This window comes from Ostrea edulis, chromosome 8 (genome assembly GCF_947568905.1).
Source record: "Ostrea edulis chromosome 8, xbOstEdul1.1, whole genome shotgun sequence".
In the NCBI taxonomy this organism is placed as follows: Eukaryota; Metazoa; Mollusca; class Bivalvia; order Ostreida; family Ostreidae; genus Ostrea; species Ostrea edulis.
The window spans coordinates 3513904-3538178 of record NC_079171.1 but is presented as its reverse complement, the minus strand read 5'-3'; the positions used below and the strand labels follow the sequence as shown (position 1 = coordinate 3538178).

The 24275-nt window shown below is 37.1% G+C and overlaps 3 protein-coding genes and 1 long non-coding RNA gene across 7 annotated transcripts in view; 2 read left to right on the top strand and 2 right to left on the bottom strand.

The window, feature by feature from the left end:
• Positions 1-324: 324 nt before the first annotated feature.
• Positions 325-21313, top strand: LOC125660939 (uncharacterized). The gene is made up of 7 exons (XM_056147959.1): positions 325-733; positions 3184-3585; positions 3713-3846; positions 4262-4487; positions 18211-18344; positions 18771-18993; positions 20768-21313. The coding sequence occupies exons 1-7, from the start codon at positions 643-645 to the stop codon at positions 21190-21192; spliced, it is 1635 nt and encodes a 544-aa protein (XP_056003934.1). The 5' UTR covers positions 325-642; the 3' UTR covers positions 21193-21313.
• On the bottom strand, positions 9281-13819 carry LOC125660970 (uncharacterized). 2 transcript variants are annotated; one of them, XR_008798165.1, is made up of 4 exons: positions 13355-13819; positions 11179-11379; positions 10231-10911; positions 9281-10057 (listed from the first exon to the last, which is right to left on the bottom strand). It is a non-coding gene; the product is annotated as an uncharacterized LOC125660970 (long non-coding RNA). The 2 variants fall into 2 exon arrangements; XR_007364589.2 differs by lacking the exon at positions 9281-10057 and having other exon boundaries at positions 10799-10911; positions 11174-11379; positions 13355-13796.
• Positions 13934-17821, top strand: LOC125660941 (uncharacterized). Its single transcript, XM_056147957.1, has 2 exons — positions 13934-14021; positions 17531-17821. Exons 1-2 carry the CDS (start codon positions 13973-13975, stop codon positions 17815-17817), a joined length of 336 nt encoding a protein of 111 aa, XP_056003932.1. The 5' UTR covers positions 13934-13972; the 3' UTR covers positions 17818-17821.
• Positions 21314-22719: 1406 nt separating the features above from the next.
• The window catches only part of LOC125660928 (ralA-binding protein 1-like), a 44816-nt gene continuing 43260 nt past the window's right edge, over positions 22720-24275 (bottom strand). For all 3 annotated transcript variants that reach the window (XM_048892748.2, XM_048892749.2, XM_048892750.2), the window contains one exon: positions 22720-23580. In XM_048892748.2, coding sequence (XP_048748705.1) covers positions 23449-23580 — 132 coding nt within the window. In that variant the 3' untranslated portion in view covers positions 22720-23448. The remainder of the gene's footprint in view (positions 23581-24275) is intronic.

Here is a 24275-nt window from a genome sequence, read left to right as displayed (position 1 = left end):
GATCGCGCAGGTTTGATGTGTCAGCGTGGTGTATTGGTACTAAATCTGGTGTGTCCAGGGGTCTGTCTACTCTTAATACTGTATTCTTATTAGGTTTTACGAGATCAATTATTCATCGTTATCTTCACTTTTTCTTCATAAGATTGAGGGTATGAATTATGAACCATCTTATCAAACAACCATGCTGGAGATATTCTTTGTTATCTTGTTAGAACCATTCAACTTTAAAATATTGTTATGTCTGACAAATGTTTTCAGAGTGTTGTTGCATTCTGATTAATGTTGTTTATGATGTCCGCTTATCAGTGATACAATACACCGAACTACAGATCGGCGCCATAACCCAGTCACCATCGTCGGATATTAGTCCCCGAGAAGAAAGTTCAGATCCACGACTTGTGGTGCTGTATTTTGTTGAGTATTTTCTTTTGAAAAAAAAAGGTTTGATTTCATTGAAATATGGATATGTATTATTTGAAGGGACTATTGTGAAAATTGTATGTCTGAAGCATCACTTGATTTACGTCACGAACGGACAAATCAAAACTAGCATGCTATTGTAAAACGGCAAGTGCTTTATGTACAATATTGACAACCAGTGTTTAATTACCTGTATTGACTATCAGCAGTGTTTAATTAACAATGTTGACTATACTGAAATGTTTGATAAGCAATGTGGATGCAATGGATATCGTTTACTGGAGTTTTATCTTTCTGAGTCTTCGTTATGAAGGTAAGTAAAAACTCTTTTTACTTTCGTCTTCATGAGCACTTCTGTGAAATCAACTGTACTGCAAAAGGATGAAATTGAAAGTTCACTTAAAGGTCAGGGAATGTGACTGAGTGGCAAATGTCTGACACATTTAAAGGTCTGGGAAGGTGACTGAGTGGAAGATGTCTGACACATTTAAAGGTCAGGGAAGGTGACTGAGTGGAAGATGTCTGACACATTTAAAGGTCAGGGAATGTGACTGAGTGGAAGATGGCTGACACATTTAAAGGTCAGGGAAGGTGACTGAGTGGAAGATGTCTGACACATTTAAAGGTCAGGGAAGGTGACTGAGTGGAAGATGTCTGACACATTTAAAGGCCAGGGAAGGTGACTGAGTGGAAGATGTCTGACACATTTAAAGGTCAGGGAAGGTGACTGAGTGGAAGATGTCTGACTCATTTAAAGGTCAGGGAAGGTGACTAAGTGGAAGATCTCCGACACATTTAAAGGTCAGGGAAGGTGACTGAGTGGCAGATGTCTGACACATTCCACTAACCACTCAGTCGCCTTTCAGTTTGTCTGTGTATCATCATGTTTACCTCCATAACATCGTAATGACCTAAATGATATATCTTTTATCACGCCCTGTGTGTTTGCAATAGTCCATGTGTACCTGCATGGTATAATGTGTGTTTTTACTTCATCAAATGACCTGGATGGTATCGTGTGTTTCTGTACACCGGGAAAATATCATTGGATTATACCAATGTCATATGATATGGTTCAGAGTATACCTAAGACCAGCTAAAATCAATATGTGTTTCACTCACATCTGGTCGACATCATCAGTGTTTGCATGATGAGACAGTGATGTTGAAGAACATAGATCAATCTCATATTTCCTATAAAGAATTCAAAATAAAAAAAATATCGTGGGGATTCGGGTTACAATAGGTACTCAGTACACTTGCTTGTCGTAAGAGATGACTAAATGGGTTGGTCCTTTGGAGCATATCAAAAACACCAAGACCACGTATCACAGCAGGTGTGGCACGATAAAGATTCCTCCCTGCTCAAAGGCCGTAAGTGCCGAGCATAGGCCTAAATTTTGCAGCCCTTCACCGGCAAATATGGTGTCTCCATACGAGTGAAGAATCCTTGAGTTGGACGTTAAATAATATCAAATGAAATTAAATCGAAATTAAGAAAATGAAAAAAAAACGACCCTTGTATGACATAAAGTGCGTAGGAGTAAGTACTCCCTGTCAACTGGTCACATTCCCCGTTGACCCTATAGCTTGACCCCCATCAGGTAAAAAGGCATTTGGGTTAGAATAGGTTCTCTGTACCACTTGCTTGTCATAATAGGCGATTAAATGGAAAGGACCTTTGGCCGAGACCACAAAAAACCGATATCCCGTGCAACATAAGCTCTGGCACGATAAAGACCCCTGCTCAAGCGTTGTAAACGCCAAGCATAAACCTAAATCTTGCAGCCTTTCATTGACAATGGTTACATCTCGATATGTGTGAAAAATTATCGAACAATACATCAAACGTTCTACAATCAAAAGCAGTGTGAATGAACGGCATACAAATTGTCCTGCACGACAGAATACCTTAGCGTTAAGAGTCTCTTCATTTTGAAAAGTGAAAATAACTAACGGTGATCAATCTCATAACTCCTATAAAGGTGAAGATAACGAACAGTGATCAATCTCATAACTCCTATAAAGGTGAAGATAACGAACAGTGATGAATCTCATAACTCCTATAAAGGTGAATATAACGAACAGTGATCAATCTCGTAACTCCTATAAAGATGAAGATAACGAACGGTGATCAATCTCATAACTCCTATAAGCAATGCAAAATGATAACATTATGATAATAATGAGTATTTGGTACTAATAAGAATTATAATATGATAAAATTATAACAAAGTTCGGTACTGAATTAAGAGAGGAATTCATTCATAATGGACATGAGTCAATCGATTACTGCCGCGTGTATGTTGCCATAGAAATGAAAACTATACGAGATCATTGCAGAGCTGATATCGGAGGGTGCTTATAAATATGTAGGGTCCATACTATATAGAGTGTGAAAGGCGAAGATAACGAACAATGATCATTTCATAAATACTGTAAGGAATACAAAAGAAAGAAGTGGTCAAACACGGGACATAACACAGGTGGGATCAGGTGTGTGAACGTATCTATTTCATCCGTACGTTTCATTTATTTAATGCCCGATGAAAACTATATCTCAAAATGCATTGTTAGAGATAAGTCAATACATGTAGTGGGTCGATCTAAGGTTAAATGTAGACATTGATCGTCTGTTTTCACGTGATTCAATCTGAACATTCAGTTTCAGTCCATATTCCTCGCCTGTTATCACGTGATTATTCCGAACTTTCAGTTTTAGCACACATTGCTCGTTTTTTATCACGTGATTCATACTTTCAGTTTCAGCACAGTATCTGGAGATACAAGCCAAACCCACTATCGTAGACCCAACACAGGATGATCTGGTTATCCTCTGCTCTACCACGGCAGCATCGGATATTGAAGAAGTGTACACAATACAGTTAAAGAAGAACACTTCCGGTACAATAAGTTACGGAGTTGCCGTTTCTTCCGTTGAACCAGTGTGGTTTGACACTGTCTTACAAACCAGGGCTACCGCCATAGGCTCCACAAATCCTCCATCTGCGGCTTACCTGAAGTTCACCATACCCAAGGCTAACATTCACTGTCCAGACGACTTCACTGAGTACTGGTGTCAGATGTATATGATTCTCAACGGAACGAACAGTTCCACTGGTTCGGATCATGAAGATACCAATCACATATCCGTTTCCTATAAATGTATGTAATTTTACTACCAAAATGGTCTCGTTTCCCAATATTCTGATCTTATTTTACTATACTCAATGAAACTTTACAAGGCATACATGTTAGCTCATGTTCTGAGTGATTCGTTTTCTTATTTTAGTAGAACCCACATTTATGGAGAAGATGCGTGTTCGGATTCTGGGAGAAGTTACCGATACAGCCAATAGAAAGTTTGCAGTAGGAACTGCACTCCAGCTGACCTGTACAGGGGAGGTGGGCAGTGAACCAAATAATGTAAGTGAAAGGAGACGACAACGAACAGTGACAAGTCTCATAAACCTCGTATGTAAATGTTGAAACACAATTCTCCTCAATTTTGAAGGATAATTGCGTGTTTTAATTACACACGATAAGATGGTGTTTTAATTGCATACAGTAATATAGTGTTTTAATTGCAGACAATAAGATGATGTTATAATTACACACGATAAGATGGTGTTTTAATTACACACGATAAGATGATGTTTTTATTACGGACACTAACATGGTGTTATAATTACACATGATAAGATGGTGTTATAATTACACACAATAAGATGTTATAATTACACACAATAAGATGTTATAATTACAGACAATAAGATGTTATAATTACAGACAATATGATGGAGTTTTTATCACAGACGATAAGATGGTGTTTTAATTACAGACGATAAGATGGTGTTTTAAGACTGCATACGCTTTCATCTTCACGCCGCTTCCTCACGTTCCGGTCCTCTCTGATGCCTCACCCTCGGGATGCCAATACATTCGCTCCAGTACCGTCACATACAACATGACTAACAGCGACATCTTCACACAGTTCTTGTGTGAGTCTGGTACTCCTGGCCTGTGTGAAACTGGAACAGCCAAACAGTACCTTAAAATCACCTCAGGTATGCGGTACCCAGTTTCGTGACATTTCTGTCACGTTATTATCAACTTTATTGTTGTCCAGAAATAATTTACATCCGTAACGACAGATCTATATATAATGATATAGTTTGCCAATTCAACCAAATGCTGTCGAACGTGTATCATATCAATTGTTAGACCGTTCTTCACACATTGATTTTGACTACGGATTAATCCGTTTAGATGATCAAGGTATAGGGCTTACGGTGGGTTTAACCGGTTGACAGGGGATGCTTACTCCTCCTAGGCACCTAATCCCACCGCCAGTGTGTCCAGGGGTCTATGTTTGCCCAACTCTCTGCTTTGTATTGCTTATAGGAGTTATGAGATTGGTCACGGTTTCTTATCATCACCTTTCATACATTTCTATCAGATTTCTGACCTTGAATTAAGAATTTTTTAATGCATTTTTATCAGATTTCCTTGTAAGGAAAGCTACATGTTTTAACATTCACGTATATTTTTTTCTAGATCTCCCCTTGGTGCGGACCACTCTCCCCACTCACACCCAGCAACTCGTCGCTTTTTACGCCAGGATGTCATCATCTCTATCATTACACAGCCGCCGCGTCATAATTTTTGATGACGTGGTCACAAATATGGGAAACGGATATAACGGAAATGACGGAGTTTTCACGGTCCCACAAGATGGCGTGTACGTATTCATTTGGCATATACGATCATCTGGAACCGAACTCTACACTGAGCTGATGGTCAACAACGCGAACTATGGGTCAGCGCACATCCGGGCAATGAATCATCTTGATGATTCCGTAAGCGGAAACGTTGTTGCGCATGTCAACAAAGAAGATAGAGTATTCATCCGCGTTTATTTCCCAACCAGTGGAAGTTCTGGTAGAGGAAATATTGTCAGCGACGATAGCGGAAAACCGTCCTTCTCTGGCTGGCTACTCCAATGATACCTGCGAGATTCAGAGTGCGTCCTCGAGAATTCATTTGAAAACTATCTTCCTTTGTAACATTGCAAAATTACTATATTTCCAAACCGATGTAGACAAACGAAAACAAGAAATGAATTGGACCGGTTACTTTGAATCGAAATAATTGATATACCGAATGATTACTTTGATGTGTAAATATGATTACTTTGATGTGTAAATATGATTACTTTGATGTGTAAATATGATTACTTTGATGTGTAAATATGATTTGTTGATGATTTCTATGTCAAAGTAGAAACATAGATATCATCTCTCTCTCTCTCTCTCTCTCTCTCTCTCTCTCTCTCTCTCTCTCTCTCTCTCGTTATAATCTAACTGATTTAAATGCTTGTTTACGCATATCACATCACATCGTTGATAATATGAATACAGATATTGACCCAAGAGGGTTATTTTTATCATTTTTCACTTACGAAATGTATGCTGTGAGCAAAGTTTAACAATCGTTGAAATTACTGTCATGTACCATTTAATGTTGTGTTTTGCATTTCATTTAACTTTTTTTCATTTATTCACGTTAAGACATTAACAACGGTAGATGAAGAGAGACACATGTCGACCAATGAATGACGTTTACAGTCGTAATAATGACGGTTCTCTGTTGTTATGGCAACCCGTCACTCATGTAATATTTTACAAAAATAAACTCCATTTCTAATACCGCGCGATTGGGGAAGAAAACGTCACTACCCAAACATTCGGTCTGACGTTCCGCTGATATAAAGAATCAAACCATGACATCCAAATTGCGGATTGTCAACACTCCAACTAGTGCCGGATTTTCAACAACTTCATTAGTACGGGGTCTTCAACAACCTAACTAGTGCAAGATCATGAACAACCCATATGTTACCGGATCATCAACAACCTAAGTAGTGCCGGATCCTCAACATCCTAGCTAGTGGCGGATCATCAACAACCTATTTATTACCGGATCCTCAACACCCTAACTAGTGGCGGATCCTCAACACCCTAACTAGTGGCGGATCATCAACAACCTTAGTAGTGCCGGATCCTCAACACCCTAACTAGTAGCGGATCATCAACAAACTATCTAGTACCGGATCATCAACACCCTAACTAGTGCCGGGTCATCAGCACACTAACTAGTGCTGGATCATGAGCACACTAACTAGTGCTGGATCATCAGCACACTAACTAGTGCTGGATCATCAGCACACTAACTAGTGCTGGATCATCAGCACACTAACTAGTGCTGGGTCCCAAACACCCTAACTAGTGGCGGATCATCAACAACCTATCTATTACCGGATCGTCAACATCCTAACTAATGCTGGATCGTCAACAACTGAACTATAAGAATCGGTTTACCAGACCGGTGATTTTACCGTGTATTACATTATTTAGACTGACCAGAGAAAATTCTTGAAATGTCTGATACCACAAAAAATATATTTCAAACACTCTGCGGTAGCAGCGCTTTGTGCAACAGCAATACTTCTTGTTATCATGGTTACCGAGTGATATATATAGAAACACCTTATGAGAATTCTAATGAAACGAAACCCTATTTCTATACGACGTAATGCTCTTAAGCTTCAGTCTACTGATAAAGATATACATGTACAATGTAACTCTATACATTGCAAAAATAAGTCTTTGATGAGGAGCGTTGCTAGAACGCGGAACGGAAAACGGAACAGAACGGAAAACGGAACAAAATGGAAAACGGAACGGAAGAAATAGGGTGACTAATATAACACTAACACATCGGGGGGAAATGCTTTATATTGATATAAATCAAAATTTTAGGAATATGTTAACAGATGGTAAAACAATTTTTATTTGAATAAGCGGACTTAAACATCTGTGTAAGAATTTACAAGGCGCTTTACAAAACGTTTGACCCCACCCCCGACTTCCGTGGCATAATGTCATTAACGCAAATGTAATTACATGAAAGATGAAGATAACGAACAAAGACCAATCTAATAACTCCTACAAGCAATACAAATATATAGTTGGGCAAACACGGACCCCTGGACACACCAGAAATGGGGGTCAGGTGCCTGGGAGGAGTATATTATACCGTGTATGTGTGTATTTACAAACAATGTGGTGTGTGTTATGTGTAACATCAACGATAATTAATGATCTGTTTAAGTCAACAAGTTAAACATTTTTGTTTCATTCATTATTTATTAGATAACAGAGACTTGGTAACCGCAGTACTCCAATCGAAAGGAGGACTTCTGGCAATTTATTTCTTAACTAAATACTTGTATCTTAACATTTAAAGAAAAAAATGAAATTACAGTTTCATTCCATACACGCATACATTCCCTGTTAAGTTTTTTAACTACTTCATACATTGTGAATTAAATCTGTTAATTCCTCTTACTACGGTCATGAAGTCCACATTAGTATTCATTGGTTCTGTTTCAATCTTTTTCCCCACTACATCTCTTCGGATTCAACATTAATCCCCGGGATATCGGTACATATATGAACTTTCACTGGAATTCATCCCAAATGAGACGAATCTTTTACACAGACCGGACTCGTTCGCTTTAAAATTTGATAGCATGCATGTACATTATACCAGGTGTAAAACTGAATACCGATTCAACTTCAATCTTTTAAAATATTTTGTTCGAATGAAAGCAAGTTCGATCTGATAAAGCTTTGTTTGGAAAAAAATGTTTTAAAAAATATTTCATCTTTTACAATGTTTACAAAGCTTGATTGGATAAACTCATAAAATAGCAGCGAGAGCCAATCACACAATGAAAGGATTGGATTAAACATCACTGAGGAGACATTATTTGTCGAAATGCGCATTTGGTGCATCACAATTGGTAGCGTATAAGTTTTACATCATAATTCAAGTCCTTTTCAGTATTCTCCTATACTCTCATAGTATGGGGGACAGAAAATTACAAAGTTTGGGAAAAGGATGGTACCCACAGATGTTTCTTGAATATTCCTTAATACGTTAATGGTTTTAAGATGCATATGTATTAGTGAATGCGACGGTGTATTCTATTCTATCTATATTTGTTTTCTTCACTTGTTCATAATAAGCCTTTACATTTTACAAAATACTGACCCTCCCCCAAGTTTATTGCATACAAATGTTTTCATTTCCTTTTTTCCGTTTTCCGTTCTGTGCTTTAGCAACATCCTTAAATAAGCAAGTGAAGACAATGAATGCTGATCAGTCTCATACAAACTAAAAACTAAAACTTATGTCTACATGTTAGATAAATATGTCGACATTCAGGATAATGATGTCAATATGCAACATAACTACACATGTATGTTGACATGCAAGAAAAATGTAACCAAATAAGAATTTGTAAAATACTCTAAAGTTATCATATCGCCAACATGTGACTTACAACATACTAGATGCAACTTATTTATGTTCATATGCAACTTCATTACGTTGACATGCAACATATTCATGTCGACTTGCAACTTATGTATATCAGTATGCAACTTTTCTATGTCAGCATGCAACATACTTATGTTAACATGCAACTCACTTATATCAGCATGCAACTTATTTATGTACGCATGTAACACACTTATGTTAACATGCAACTTTTCTATGTCAGCATGCAATATATTTATGTTGACATGCGAGATATATATGCATGTCGACATATTTATCTCGTATGTCGACATAAATAAATTACATGTCGACCTAAATGAGTTACATGTCGATATGAAATAAGTTGCATGTCGACATAGATAAGTTACATGCTGATATAAAATAAGTTACATGCCGAAATAAATAAGTTTCATGTTAGCATAAGTAAGTTGCATCTAGCATGTTGGAAGTCACATGTGGGCGATATTTGATAATTTTTTGAAAAATTTCAAAATTCTTTTCTGATTATATTTTACTTGCATGTTGACATATTCATCTTGCATTTTGACTTGATCAATAAAAACATTACTTGCAAATAGGAGGCAGAAACATGAAAGGAGACGATAACAAATAATCCCAAAACTCCAAATACAAAATAGGGAGTTGGGTGGACACGGATCCCTGGGTATACCAGAGATGGGATCAGGTGCATAGACAACATTAGACTCATTGATAGGTTGTATTGTTTGACGTGTTTCATACCGATTGTTAGGCCGTTCTTGGTACCCTGATTTTGACTACGGATAACTCCGTTTACCTGATGAAGATATAAGGCTCAGACAGGTGTTACAGGGAATGCATTCTCCTCTTAGGCACCTGATCCCACCTCTGGTGTATCCAGGGGTCAACGTTTGTCCAACTCTCTATTTTGTATTGCTTTTAGGAGTTATGAGATTGTTCAATATTCGTTATCTTCGCCTTGGCATCGGTCAGAAATCGCTACCAGCGAAATAAAACAACAAACATAGATCTGCTCCTGAGAGTATTCGTGTACAGTGTTCTGAAACATTTTCCTTTTCATATTTAACAAATGAAGATGATGAACAATGATTAATTTATCAAACACTTATTAAACAGACGTTTCAAAATTGATATCATCATCTTTTTGTCAAGTAATCTGCCAATAACAGCCAACTCCATCAATTAAAGGCAACATGATGATTTTTTGTTTTCTGAGTGGTGTAATCTCTATCTGCAACAGAGTGAAAATACGTTCTTTTTAGTTTAGCACAAAATAAACCGGAATATTTTTTAAAAGGGAAAGCAATTAATCTATTGTTCTTGTGGATTTCCATTTCAAAAAGAGGGTTGTGAATTAATGACCGTTTTCCAGAAGAATCAACTTAAAATAAAGTATCTTCCTACATTTCAACATTGTTTATTTTTTCCGAGTTTGCATCTGGATTTCGTATTCCTACTGCCGCGCTTCCACTGGAATCATCCACCACAGCTTTTGATGCTTTAGTGAGGAGCAGAGTTAGGGGCTTGGTAAAACATTTACTGGATTCAGGAAAATTCTATCCCTTAATGTGGTCCAACCTTCACCCGGGGCCACATTTGAAACCAATCTGAATTTGCACAACCTGGAGATGCTTGCATATTGATAGCAGTTAGTATGGGCCTGCTGTTTTTGAGAAGCTTTTTAAAGAGTTATTTCCTAAACATCCTCGTGCAAAACATTGATCCCCTATTCCTAAAGACTTGAGCATTCCTAAACATCCTCGTGCAAAACATTGATCCCCTATTCCTACAAGCTGAGCATGCAAACAAGATCAGTGTTACAAACATTTTTTTTTCAATATACGGACTTTAATGGAGACTGTTAAAATCCCTGTAACATCAGTTATCCATCAGTAGTACACACAGCCGTATTATGTTTCCGTTCACCGGGAGATTTTTGACTTAGTGCTTGTTTATTATAAAGACACTAGACTTCAATGATTTTATAAGACTTCAGGTGCACATATAATACAGACATATCATTGTTAATTTTCTAAAACAGCTGCACCTTTGCGCCTGTTTCCCCCGACTGCTCAAAATGTAGCCCTGCATGGAAGAGAAGGAATATTGTAAGATTCAAAACAAGCCGTGTCTACTCAAAATGTAGCCATGCATAGACGAGATTCATGACAAAAATGTAGCCCTGCGTCGAACAGAACGAATATTGTAAGATTAATGTCAAACCGTATTTTTTGATAAAGATAGTAGAACCCTCACTTATACATCAAATTTTACACAACATGAAAGCTCACATATTTAACAAGAATTAATAAATCAAGGAAGAATATAGTCAAGAAAGAATGCATACCTTACTTAATATCCATTCTTATAGCTAGCTATTTCTCTTCTCTCGTCCGATTCTAATTCCTGAACGACTTTTCTGTTCGTCTTTCTCGTGATAATATTCGATTTCTAGAATGTTCCCTGTCACAATAGCGAAGATTGTAAAAGTAGTAAATCCAACGACGCATGCTATTAATGCGGAATTCAGCCCGACTGGTGTCATTTCTGAAACTGAAAAATGACATAGGTTATAATTAGAAGAGCGGGAAATTGATCGAGGTATTTTCGTTTTGGAACTCCGTTCACTGTGAGTTATCCATATACAGTAACAGATTGCTTTCTTCTCCATTAAATACATACAGGGTATTAATAAATAACGCGTTAAAAGATATCAATAAATGATTAACAATGGGACTATGATAATAAAACGAAACTTCTGGAAATCCTGATTTTTCATTTCGCTACTTATACATAGCGGGGTCCTTGATTACCACGTTCTTTGTGGGGTATATATTCGGTGTGGAAATGTGGGATTGATACTGTTGGGTATCTAGTGTTTTTCATAGATTTACTGATAAAGATGCACAAAACTACTCAAGACAGTTATTTTTATATTTATTGCGACATTAACGTATTTATCACATTGGTTAAACTAAATGTTATAAGACATTTTGTTTTTCTTAAATTAAGCACGAACATCCTAAGATTACATGGTTCTTCTCGTGGCCGAAACGTAAATTTCAAAACGTAGAACGCAAAACTTTCTAGATCTAATATAGCATCATGGCATCTTTAGGTACATCTATGGAATAAATGAAACATTGTGTCATCTCTACCTGAAGCAAACATGAAACAAATATGATTAAGGAGGTATGCCACACCAAAGGTATTTGATAGAAATGTGCAACATTATTTTGAAATTGAAAATTTTCAAATTTACTTTATGTAGTTGTAGTAGAAAGTAATATGAGAAAAATTTAAAACCCCTGCTGGACTTGAACCTCCAACCTACAGTTCAGCAGTCGACATGCTAACCTACTGAGCTACTCAGCTAGGCGAGAGTTTTTCAAATGAATAGACAGATATTGCTGATATTTATATTTCATTCGTGTTTAAAAAGGAATTCAGACATTATGACATTGTAAAGTACACCCTAAAACTAGCAGTAAAAAAACCCACAGATTTAATCTTTCTTATTGATTTCAATTTTAAGACAAATTTATCAATTGATTACATTTAATCACGTTATGATATTTAGACTTAAGAGATATTTCTTATTTTAAAGATATATCTCTTTGAAATGAGAGATATCTTTATGATAAGATATATCTCTATAAAGAAAATATATGTCTCTCTCACTTAGAGAGATATCGCTTTCACTTTAAGATATATATCTTTCACTTTGAAAATTATCAATTATACTTTAAGAGATAACTCCTTCAATTAGAGAAATATCTTTTTCACTTTGAGAGATATCTCCTTCACTAAAAGAGATGTCTTTAAGAATTTCCTTTAAATGAAAGAGAGGTCTCTATTTCAAAGATATACTTCTTTAAAATGAGAGATATCTCTTAATTTTAAGAGATATCTCTATAAAAAGATATCTCTTTCACTTAGAGAGATATCTCTTTCACTTAGAGAGATATCGTTCACCTAGAGAGATATCTTTTTTCAATTATACATATATCCCTTTCACTTTGAGAGATATCTCTTTCACTTGAAGATACATCTTTTTACCCTGAGAAATTCTTGACTTAAAGAGACATCTCTCTCAGAAAAAGATATATTTCTTTAATCTAAAGATATGTCTTATTTTTCGAATAAATAGTAAAAGGGGCTTGCCAAAGAGAATCCTGGAGATCCTGTGTCAGGAGTGTGTGAACTGAGTGATTACAATTAATGGTAATGCTGCCTGTGGTGTGTGAACTGAGTGATTACAATTAATGGTAATTCTGTCTGTGTCTTCCCATTACAAAGAACTGTGGTAATATACTATTTTTATTATGACGGTAGTTTGACAGATCTATGTTAACTTGTGTGTAATGGACGTCATCATCAGAGGGAGATAAGCCGGGAAGATGTAAATGTGATTATTCTATCCGGTTATATCTCCTCTCTGTAAATAAAAATACATTAATTGTTTAATTCATTTGGTATGTACATAAACTGACTCCCCCCAGTAAACGATGAATGTTATACAGGTTACCATTGCCTACGACCGTTAACATTTGAACACTGTTTTTCCTCCTCGTTGTAGTAACCCTTCATGCTTTAACATTTGAACACTGTTTTTCCTCCTCGTTGTAGTAACACTTCATGCTTTAACATTTGAACACTGTTTTTCCTCCTCGTTGTAGTAACACTTCATGCTTTAACATTTGAACACTGTTTTTCCTCCTCGTTGTAGTAACCCTTCATGCTTTCTGTCACAATAAACCACACGGTGGTCTCCAGACCTGCCTCTGTTGTTAAGAGTCAAAGCCATGATGGATCACAGTGCTGACTGTTTATCAAAAAGCTGATAGAAACAAATTACACTTCCGGGTAGACTCTGGGACACATAACTTCGTATCAAGGCACAGCGTAATGTAGTTCCAAGTTTTTAAACACTTCCCATTCTTTTCCTCATTAAATATATTCTCTTCTGATGAGTGTTCATTTACTTATTTAAAAACAGCAAGCTGAACATATCGCTAATACAAATCGTTAGTGCTATTTCCTGAGGCTTAATTCATACACCTGCAAAGTAGCACGTGATTGGTTGTTGTTTTTTGTTTGGTTTTTTTTTTTTTTTGAGTAAGTCAAACATTAGGAGGACGTTATCATGGCGCTCGTGTATTGGAGTTTATTCTGCCTTAGTTTCCCATTCCACGGTCTGTACGATTCTGTCTTAATCTTACATTACACGGTCAGTAGATTCTGTCTTAATCTTACATTACACGGTCTGTACGATTCTGTCTTAATCTTACATTACACGGTCAGTAGATTCTGTCTTAATCTTACATTCCACGGTCTGTACGATTCTGTCTTAATCTTACATTACACGGTCAGTAGATTCTGTCTTAGTCTTACATTCACGGTCTGTACGATTCTGTCTTAATCTCAATTTACATAATTAGTGAAAATTGTGGTGATACATGATTTAACCTAGATACTACTTGTAAGACGAGGTTTGAGATTGTGATGGCATTCACTATTTAGAAACTTAATAACAATCATTTCTATTGCATTTAGAAGGGGGCACTCCACCATTTTTTGTGACGAACAAAAATCATTTAGTAGAACACAAACTAGAATTATGGTTCTACCACTGCTTATAGAATTACCAGTTACAGCATTAAAAGGAACGTAGGGTCAAAAATCAAATTTTGATATGTGAAAACTGGTACCATGCAAACAACAAAATCTAGCATAAAAAAAATGATTGCTGCTGATAACAAGATTTAATCTGTCATTTACACTGAAAACTGAGCTGAATGGGAGAATCTCTTATCATTGCGGCTGATGACGTGTATGCGGCAATTCATTACAACTGCTGTGCCTATAGCACTAAATGGGTTACAGAGTATCTATAATTTAAATGTCGGATTTGCACTGCGGTCAAAGGAAAAGGAATACATGTATCTACCTTTTAGCATCCCTGATCTCCCCCCAAAACTATGAATATTGTGCAATAATTGGATACATAACCTTGGAAATGAATCTTTTGTTTTTGAACGGCATTTTGAAAAAAATTCTTTTAAAGAGGATATCAGGGTAAGTATAAATTATATTTGCTTTTTACTTGGTAAATACTAATAATTCTTAATGTGTAAATAACCGGAGTTTATTTAGAACAAACTTTTACTTATATGATAATTTTCTAATTTAATCTAATTCAGTTTATTTTAAAATCTTTATCCAGTGAACATTTTGTACAGGCTAAATATGAAGGGATGGGTAAACACTGCTTCTTAAATATTCAAAGTTAAATTAATATCTATCTAAGTTAACATATTGGGATACACACCAAAACCTATTAGAAAGAAGATGCAGTAACTAAAATATTTTATGGCAGCCAGCCTAAGAAATAAGAGAAAATAGCTCAAAAAGTTGAAAAAAAGGAAAAGCAGGATACATGTAGATCTAATACTTTAAAAAAACCATCACAGCACTAGCACATTTTGGATTATACTACTGTTTTTAAAGAAATTGAAAATGTACAAGTAAACAACTGAAGTTTAGTATATATGAAGTATAATATATACTGTATAATTGATTAGTCATTATGAGTATTTTTCATTTTTCAGCTAATCCATTTTCTTTTGGAAACCAATGAAAACTCATATGCAGAACCTATTGACCAACCTGGACTATTAGCATCTATGGAAACGGGTAATTTGACGCATACTATTTTCTCTATTAAACGATTAACAAGGTTTTACAACCAATGTCATTTCAATTCCCCCTGTGCAGTTAATCTTTCAAGCCTTGACATTTACGTGGCAATTACTGCAGGGGTGTAGTGATAATCAACTGATTTGTGCTGTATACAGGTTCACATTGCAATATTCTCTTGTAAACAGATGACTACTATGAAAAATAAACTCTTTGTTGTGTGAAATACATGTACATGCACTTTCATGAAAATTCATTACTTAAGTTATAAAGTAATGGTTTGATTTCATTTTTTATATTTTCAGCTCAATGAAGACATGAATAGTGGCAAAAATATCCCACTCTCAATCCATATTGAAGAACAAATCAACTTTGTGCAACATATACAGATATAATTGCCCAGTCATTCTCCATCATATGTGCTATGGAATGTTCAAGTGAAGAATAAAGAAGTGAAGATAATGAACTGTATAAAGAATACAAAATTAAAAGTTTAAGAATTAAGAGTGTCGTTTTCATCAATCCATCCCAATTCACTAGTGTTTTCATTTGAAGCTGCTAATAATTCCTCTTCATTATAATCAGGCTCAAATTGATATCAGACATGATCAGCTGCTTTTACTGAGAGGCAATTGCCCGGTATACGTCGTAAGCAGATGGGATTGTGGGAAATATCTTAAAGAGCGATAACTTTATCTTGCAAAATGGCAGCCTCCAGTAGATGATGTGTAGCTATATTTAAAGCCAATTACAATCAAATGGAAATAACCAGTGGACTTAATTACTAAATATTTAGTATTTGGAATGTGAAAAAATTATTTTAATACCCTACGTTGCCTTTAACAGATATCGGTTCTGCGGTTTAGTGCTCGGGTTGTGACAGGGAGGTCGTGAGTTCAGATATCGGTTCTGCGGTTTAGTGCTCGGGTTGTGACAGGGAGGTCGTGAGTTCAGATATCGGTTCAGCGGTTTAGTGCTCGGGTTGTGACAGGGAGGTCGTGAGTTCAGATATCGGTTCAGCGGTGGTTTAGTGCTCGGGTTGTGACAGGGAGGTCGTGAGTTCAGATATCGGTTCTGCGGTTTAGTGCTCGAGTTGTGACAGGGAGGTCGTGAGTTCAGATATCGGTTCTGCGGTTTAGTGCTCGGGTTGTGACAGGGAGGTCGTGAGTTCAGATATCGGTTCAGCGGTGGTTTAGTGCTCGGGTTGTGACAGGGAGGTCGTGAGTTCAGATATCGGTTCTGCGGTTTAGTGCTCTGGTTGTGACAGGGAGGTCGTGAGTTCAGATATCGGTTCTGCGGTTTAGTGCTCGGGTTGTGACAGGGAGGTCGTGAGTTCGAGCCCTGCTTGTGATCTGACTGCGACAAACAGAAGACGTAAACATAGATAGTCATTTCTCTTTCGTCTAACGCTCGACATTTAGAATTGAGAGTCGCGGGTCTGGTCCCGTGTCGCGACAGGCGATTTCTCACTGCTACAGTCCCATGTTGCGGCGGGTAGTTGAATTCGACGCTTCCGCGCGTCAATCTTGGTCAATGTTTTCCAGAAGAATTTGCTTTGGTAATAAACACTCAAATGAGCTTGATTTCCTCTACTTTTTAGCTTTATCGCTTGTTGTTGTTTTTTAAGGAAATAGCTTACACGAAATATTGAGCTCAGTCAAAATGTTTTGCTTCAAAGTCGAAAAACTAATGATACTTTATATCCTTTAGCTATCGATATATATAGAAATCCTAATTTTTGGTGCTAGGGTACACCATACAGTGGTTTCCACTTTTATGGCAAATAATTATTTACTAAATAAATAAGAGTCCCTCCCCAGTGTTTATATATCAATCAGCCGTCAGATTTTTATCAATTGTTCTGTACATAATTCCTACTCAAATCGTTAATATAACATTTTTCAATATATTTACCTTAACTCTCGCCAGAACTCTCGTCTGAAGCCAGAGCACAGCTAATGCCAGTTCTTCGAACTTATTTTGAAGTTAAATTTTGTTCTTTCAGGTTCAGCACAAAACATACAGATTGAAGCACAACCCGCTACTGTAGATCTGAGACAGGGTGATTTGGGTATCCTGTGTTCTGTCGCTTCTCCATCACAGCTTCATACAGTGTATATAATACAGTTATTGAAAAACAATTCCGGTCCTACACTAGCTAGGGTAGCTTCAGTTCATCCAGGGAGTGGTGGTACAGATGTCATAGCATGGCAGGACACTACAGAACAGGGCTACAGCAACAGGCTCCGTCAGTTCACCTCAAACAGCACAACTAAGGTTTACCATACCTAAAGATAATGTTCAGTGTCCAGCAGACTTCACAGGATACAAATGCACCATGACTGGCTTTGGGACTGGCGCAACAGGTGTGGTTAATCAAGAAACAAACCAAGCTTTTGTTTCTTACAGAGGTATGTAAAACTTGTCTATACTCTTAACAAAGACGAAGGACTAAGTATGTGGCATGCCACATCTAATTCGCGAGACAAATAATTACGCAAAAATTCGCAAGACTAGCCATTTGCGAAAATTTAGTTCTCACGAATAAAGACTTACACCTAGAAGACTGAAATAAGTAAAATGATTCGCGAAAGTTATTTCTCGTGGATAAACACACCATGGTATCCACGCGAACATTAGACCTCGTGAAATGAAATTGATCTACAGTAATTTAACTGATTTCAGCCCAGCCCTCTTTGATTGAGACGCCCCGAGTCCGAATAGTCGGAGAGTTTTCTGATACTGCACAGAGACAGTTTTCAGTGGGAACCGCTGTTCAGTTGACCTGTACGGGACAGACCGGGAGCGACCCAAGATCTGTAGGTGTTCAAATATTCCACTATCAGACCAATTGTGTTTTTATTCGTGAATGAATGAAATTTGAAGGTAACGAGCAGTAATCAATCTAATGAGTCCTATAAAGAATACAAAATTAAAAAAGGATGGAAAACACGGACCCTGGATAAACCAGAACTGGAATGTGGCAACTCAATTCAAATTGATAGCCGGTTGACAAGGGATGCTTACTCCTTCCAGGCACCTGACCCCACCTCTGGTATATCCAGGGGTCCGTGTTTGCCCAACTAATTTTGTATTCCTTATAGGAGTTATGAGATTGATCACTATCTGTTATCCTCACCTTTTCATTCTGGGTTAAAGTATTGCAAACATCCATGTCAAATATTTTCATGAAAAGGGTACATTTACTCATGAACATTTTCTTTAAAAAAATCCCTAATTTTCAGACAATTCGATGGTGTGCCAAGACGGCAAGTGCTTTCACCTTCACGGGGCTACCTCAGACCCCTATCCACTCCGAAGCTTCTCTCTCCGGATGTCAATACACTCGTTCCAGTACCATCACCTACACTCTGACTAACAGCGACACCTACACAGAGTTCCTGTGCGAGTCTGGTAATTCCGGTCTGTGCGAGACGGGAACAGCCAAACAGTACCTCAATATCACAGGTAGGGTGATTGCTCTCTGATCTGTAAAAGCATTTTTTCCTTTTATTCGCGGTTTGATATTGTGTAAATAAGATATCTCCGGGTTAGAATGAAAGGTGAAGATAACGAACAGTGATCAATTTCATAACTCCTATCAGTAATACAATTAGATAGTTGGGCAAACATGGACCCCTGGACACACCAGAGGCGGGATCTGGTGTCTAGGAGAAGTAAGCATCCCCTGTCGACCGATCACACCAGCCGTGAGCCCTATATCGTGATCAGGTAAACGAAGTTATCCGTAGTCAAAATCAGTGTGCCAAGAACGGTGCAGCAATCGGTATGAAACACGTTAGACATCATTTGAACCAATGATATGTTGTATTGCCGAACTAAATCGTTATAACGACCATAGAATTTGTGAAATGCTGACTTCAAATGAGACTGTTGAAACCCCTGTACAATCAATGTGGTTGTTAGTAGCTTGCCTCGATTTAAAAAACTGACTATACGCAGAAGAATAGGTCCTCTGTACCACTTGCTTGTCGTAAGAGGCGACAAAATGGAGTGGTCCTTCGGACAAGACCGCAAAAACCGACGTCCCGTGGGTCACACTAGGTGTGGCACAATAAAGACACCCCCCCCCCCCGCCCAACGGTCATAAGCGTCGAACATAGGCCTAAATGTTGCAGCCTTTTGCCGACAATGAAACGTCTCCATAAGAGTGAAACATTCTCGAGAGGTTCGTTAAACAATATACAACCAACCAACCTCTTATTCATCGTTGGTTGGTTGATAATTGTGTAAAGTCCCTCTGGGGGATACTGTCTCTTGTAGCCCGTATCCCCGCGGTATTTATTCACTGTTTGATATTGTGTGAATAAGATATTTCCCTGTTATATGTCAAGGGTTAATGATGGTGAATATTCATATTTCCCCCGAGCTCAGAAAGATTCCAGAGGCAGATTGCATTGATGAAGTCGTCTGTTTATTTCAGTATGGACACATTCACTACCTACATTTACACGATAATCCACAAATATAATTATCTCACATCCTTTCTATTTTGTATTGCTTATAGAGATTATCAGATTGATCTATGTTCGTTAACTTCACCTTTCATCCGTCCAACTGTACACAAAATTAAAATGTGGACATAAATTTACCTTGTAAACTTACTTCAGTTCAGTTGATTTATAAAGTAGTTTCATATCGAAACAGTTCATTCTTTCCATGGGAGACAGCTTAGCAAATCCAAAAGATTTCCATTTATTTTCCAAATTAAGAAATTCTGTGACGTAATAAGTTTCACGTCCGTGTCTTAACACGGTAGGAATTCTTAATGATAATTTATTTTTAAGATTGATAAGATATTTAAATAAGTTATTTTTCTTTTTGTACATTAGTTGATACTATGTAAATTAGATATGTTCCACTAGATACATGGGTTTGTGCTATGTTATACGATATTTTCCGTTTTATACATCGGTTTGTGATAATTAAATAAGATATTTTCCTTTTTATACATGGGTTTGTGCTATGTCAATAAGATATTTTCCGTTTTATACATCGGTTCATGCTATGCCAATAAGATATTTTCCGTTTTACACATCGGTTTGTGCTATGTCAATAAGATATTTTCCGTTTTACACATTGGTTCATGCTATGTCAATAAAATATTTTCTTTTTTATACATCAGTTCGTGATATTTAAATACGATATTTTCCTTTTTATACACGGAGTTGTGATTTGTCAATACGATATTTTCCTTTCTATCGGTTTGTGCTATTTTCAGTTTCTCCTGCAGCAGTCACGTCCTCCACACCGCCCCCGCATCAACCCGTCGCATTTTACGCCAGGATGGCATCCACTACTCCCCTTCAACATGACCACCAGACTCTCATCTTCAGCAAAGTGATCACGAATTCCGGAGACAACGGACGTGATGGTGTCTTCACGGCGCCGCTAGATGGCGTGTACGGCTTCATATGGGTGACACGATCGCATGCCGCAGAGTTTCACCTAATGGTCAATAACGATAAAATCGGATCAAGTCGCTCTTCCGCCGATTCTGATGGGTCAATAAGCGGAAACGTTATTGCGCATGTCAATAAAGATGATATGGTATTCCTCAGGGCCTCCACTATTGGTCACGTGACCGGGAGGGTAATCAGTGATGAACACGGGGCATCCACATTCTCGGGATGGATCATCCGATAACCGGTGCACATTGTTAGTCATCCGATAACCGGTACACATTGTTAGTCATCCGATAACCGGTGCACATTGTTAGTCAGGTCTTTATTTCCACTTCATATGGAATAAAATACAAATCAATTACCATCTTGTTGTAATTTCTTATCTAACGATCTGATTCTTTTGTCCTGCTGCTGTCTGTATATTTTTGCTTTTTGTTTTGTCCGACAGAAGAATTATCGCTAGGAAACCTACATTCACCTGTACTTTGTCCGGCGGTTGAGTTTCAGTCAAATCTTTGCGGGCGATTTTCCTACTTTAGTGTAACCATCGATTAGCGCTTTTGTCATCACCAAAGCTGCTACAATTCGAATCCCGCTAAGATTAGGACACATTATTTATACTATTGTACAAACGTGATTTAGTACATATACTATTATAATAGTACAAACGTGATGTTGGGCGTGGTTTAACGGTAGTAAATTGGTTGAATGAACAAGTGAAGATGACAGTGATCAATCTCATGTACACGTGAAGATAATGAACAGTGATCAATCTCATGTACACGTGAAGATAATGAACAGTGATCAATCTCATGTACACGTGAAGATAATGAACAGTGATCAATTTCATGTACACGTGTAGATAATGAACAGTGATCAATCTCATGTACACGTGAAGATAATGAACAGTGATCAATCTCATGTACACGTGAATATGACAGTGATCAATCTCATATACACGTGAAGATAATGAACAGTGATCAATCTCATGTACAAGTGAAGATAATGAACATTGAACAATCTCATGTACACATGTAGATAATGAACAGTGATCAATCTCATGTACAAGTGTAGATAATGAACAGTGATCAATCTCATCTACATGTGAAGATAATGAACAGTGATCATCTCATGTACACGTGAAGATAATGAACAGTGATCATCTCATGTACAAGTGAAGATAATGAACAGTGATCAATCTCATGAACAAGTGAAGATAATGAACATTGATCAATCTAATACACTGTATAAAGATACAAAATGAAGAGAAGGCAACAAGGACCCCTCGTCATACCAGGTGGGCTGAGGTGCCTAGAAGAAGAAGCATCCCCTGTTGTAGGTGGACTGAGGTGCCTAGAAGAAGAAGCATCCCCTGTTGTAGGTAGGCTGAGGTGCCTAGAAGAAGAAGCATCCCCTGTTGTAGGTGGACTGAGGTGCCTAGAAGAAGAAGCATCTCCTGTTGACCGGTCACACCCGCCCTATGTTTGTATCCCTGCAAGATTTTTTTTCACTTGCATGTTGACCTCAACAGATGAATGTTTACTTTGTTTGTTGGAACTCCTATAGTCTCCAGTGCCATCAACAGATCAACATTTGTGACCTTGTACTTCAACTAGGTGATGTCTCTACATGATTGAAAATTTCCTTGCAAAGGGGGAACGTAAGAAAAAAAAAAACCATTCTCTCTTACCTGGACATGGTTTTCATTGATTCCGGTTTTGAATTTAGGGAAGAACGAAAATATAAAACATTTCAGAGAAGACTGCAATGTGATTCAATACAATAATGATTTATTGCACAACATGAGTATCGCTATATATAGATACAAGTTTAAATCACGGTCTTAAAACCGTTGGTGAAGTGACAGGAACATGAGCACAGGCTTTGTCCTTAAGTTTAACACTTTCTCTGCTTTGTCCTTAAGTTTAACACTTTCTCTGCTTTGTCCTTAAGTTTAACACTTTCTCCTGCACAGAGAGGAAATTGGCCGCTACCATTTCGACTGGTAATCAGTTCATAGATACAAATTTTAAATTCACTTAGGAGTAAACAAATCAAGAAAAAATACTGTCTACTACGAGATAAATACATATTTAGATAACTTGTGGACTGGTGTAATAGGAGATACATAACATCAGACGTTGTTCTTGTTACTCTTTGAATTGTCTGTTGTATTTGATACAGTGGAAATTCGTTATCTCAAATACCATGGAACTGAATCGGAAGTCCCATCCAATTATTCTTTAAGTATTTCACCCTCAATATCTCGAATCCTCTGATATCTTGAATTTTTTCTCCTAATATGGCCGGTACATTGTAATGTTGTGTTGTTGTAATGTTGTGTTGTTGTAATGTTGTAATGTTGTGTTGTTGTAATGTTGTGTTGTTGTAATGTTGTGATGTTGTTATAACGTGGTATTTTCAGTATTTATCCTGGTATGACCTGTATGTTGTTATTTTGTGTTGTCTATCCTGGTATGTTGTTATTTTGTGTTGTCTATCCTAGTATAGCGTGTATGCTTAAGGAATTCTCCAGTTGTCTCTGTTGTATCATCCGGATCTGCACTTTGACATCCAGACAAATCATTCTTTCTTCATGGATCTTACTGCAGAGCTCCGCATTCTTTCTCTGAAAATAAGAGTCAAGGTTTGTAAGAAATCGCAATATAACGAAAGTCAAACATACCACTCCTGGATACCCGACAAGTTGGATATGGATACGATGGAAAACAAATCGTATTAGTCCACCGATTATCCAACAATGAACTTCCTAAAACCCAGTCAAACAGAATAATCAAACAGCTAGACAATATCATAAAATCCAGTCACTAATCCAACACTTAAACAATATCATAAAATCTAGTCACACAAACTAATCAAACACTTAAACAATATCATAAAATCCAGTCACTAATCAAATACTTAAACAATATCATAAAATCCAGTCACTAATCCAACACTTAAGGTAGGTAAATACTATTAGAAATTTCTGTCAATCAAATTTTTTTTTCATTTAAATAACTTTAACAACTCATAAACTAACTAAAAAACCCATATTAGACATACCTTTGCGGGTTTATTTTTATACTATGTGCTACAGAGCACATATATCCCCAAATGCAAAAGCCAAATTTTAACACAAGAATGCATGATCTCATGTTTTATTATAAATATGCACCAAAGTACATCATATTAAGCTATGCTATATAAAAACCAATATCTATTCATTTACCGAGAGAATGTTTAAAGATATTCAATTGAAAACATACACAATTGCTGTTTAATCTGCTCACATCCTTCAGAAAAATATCACAGAATATCGCA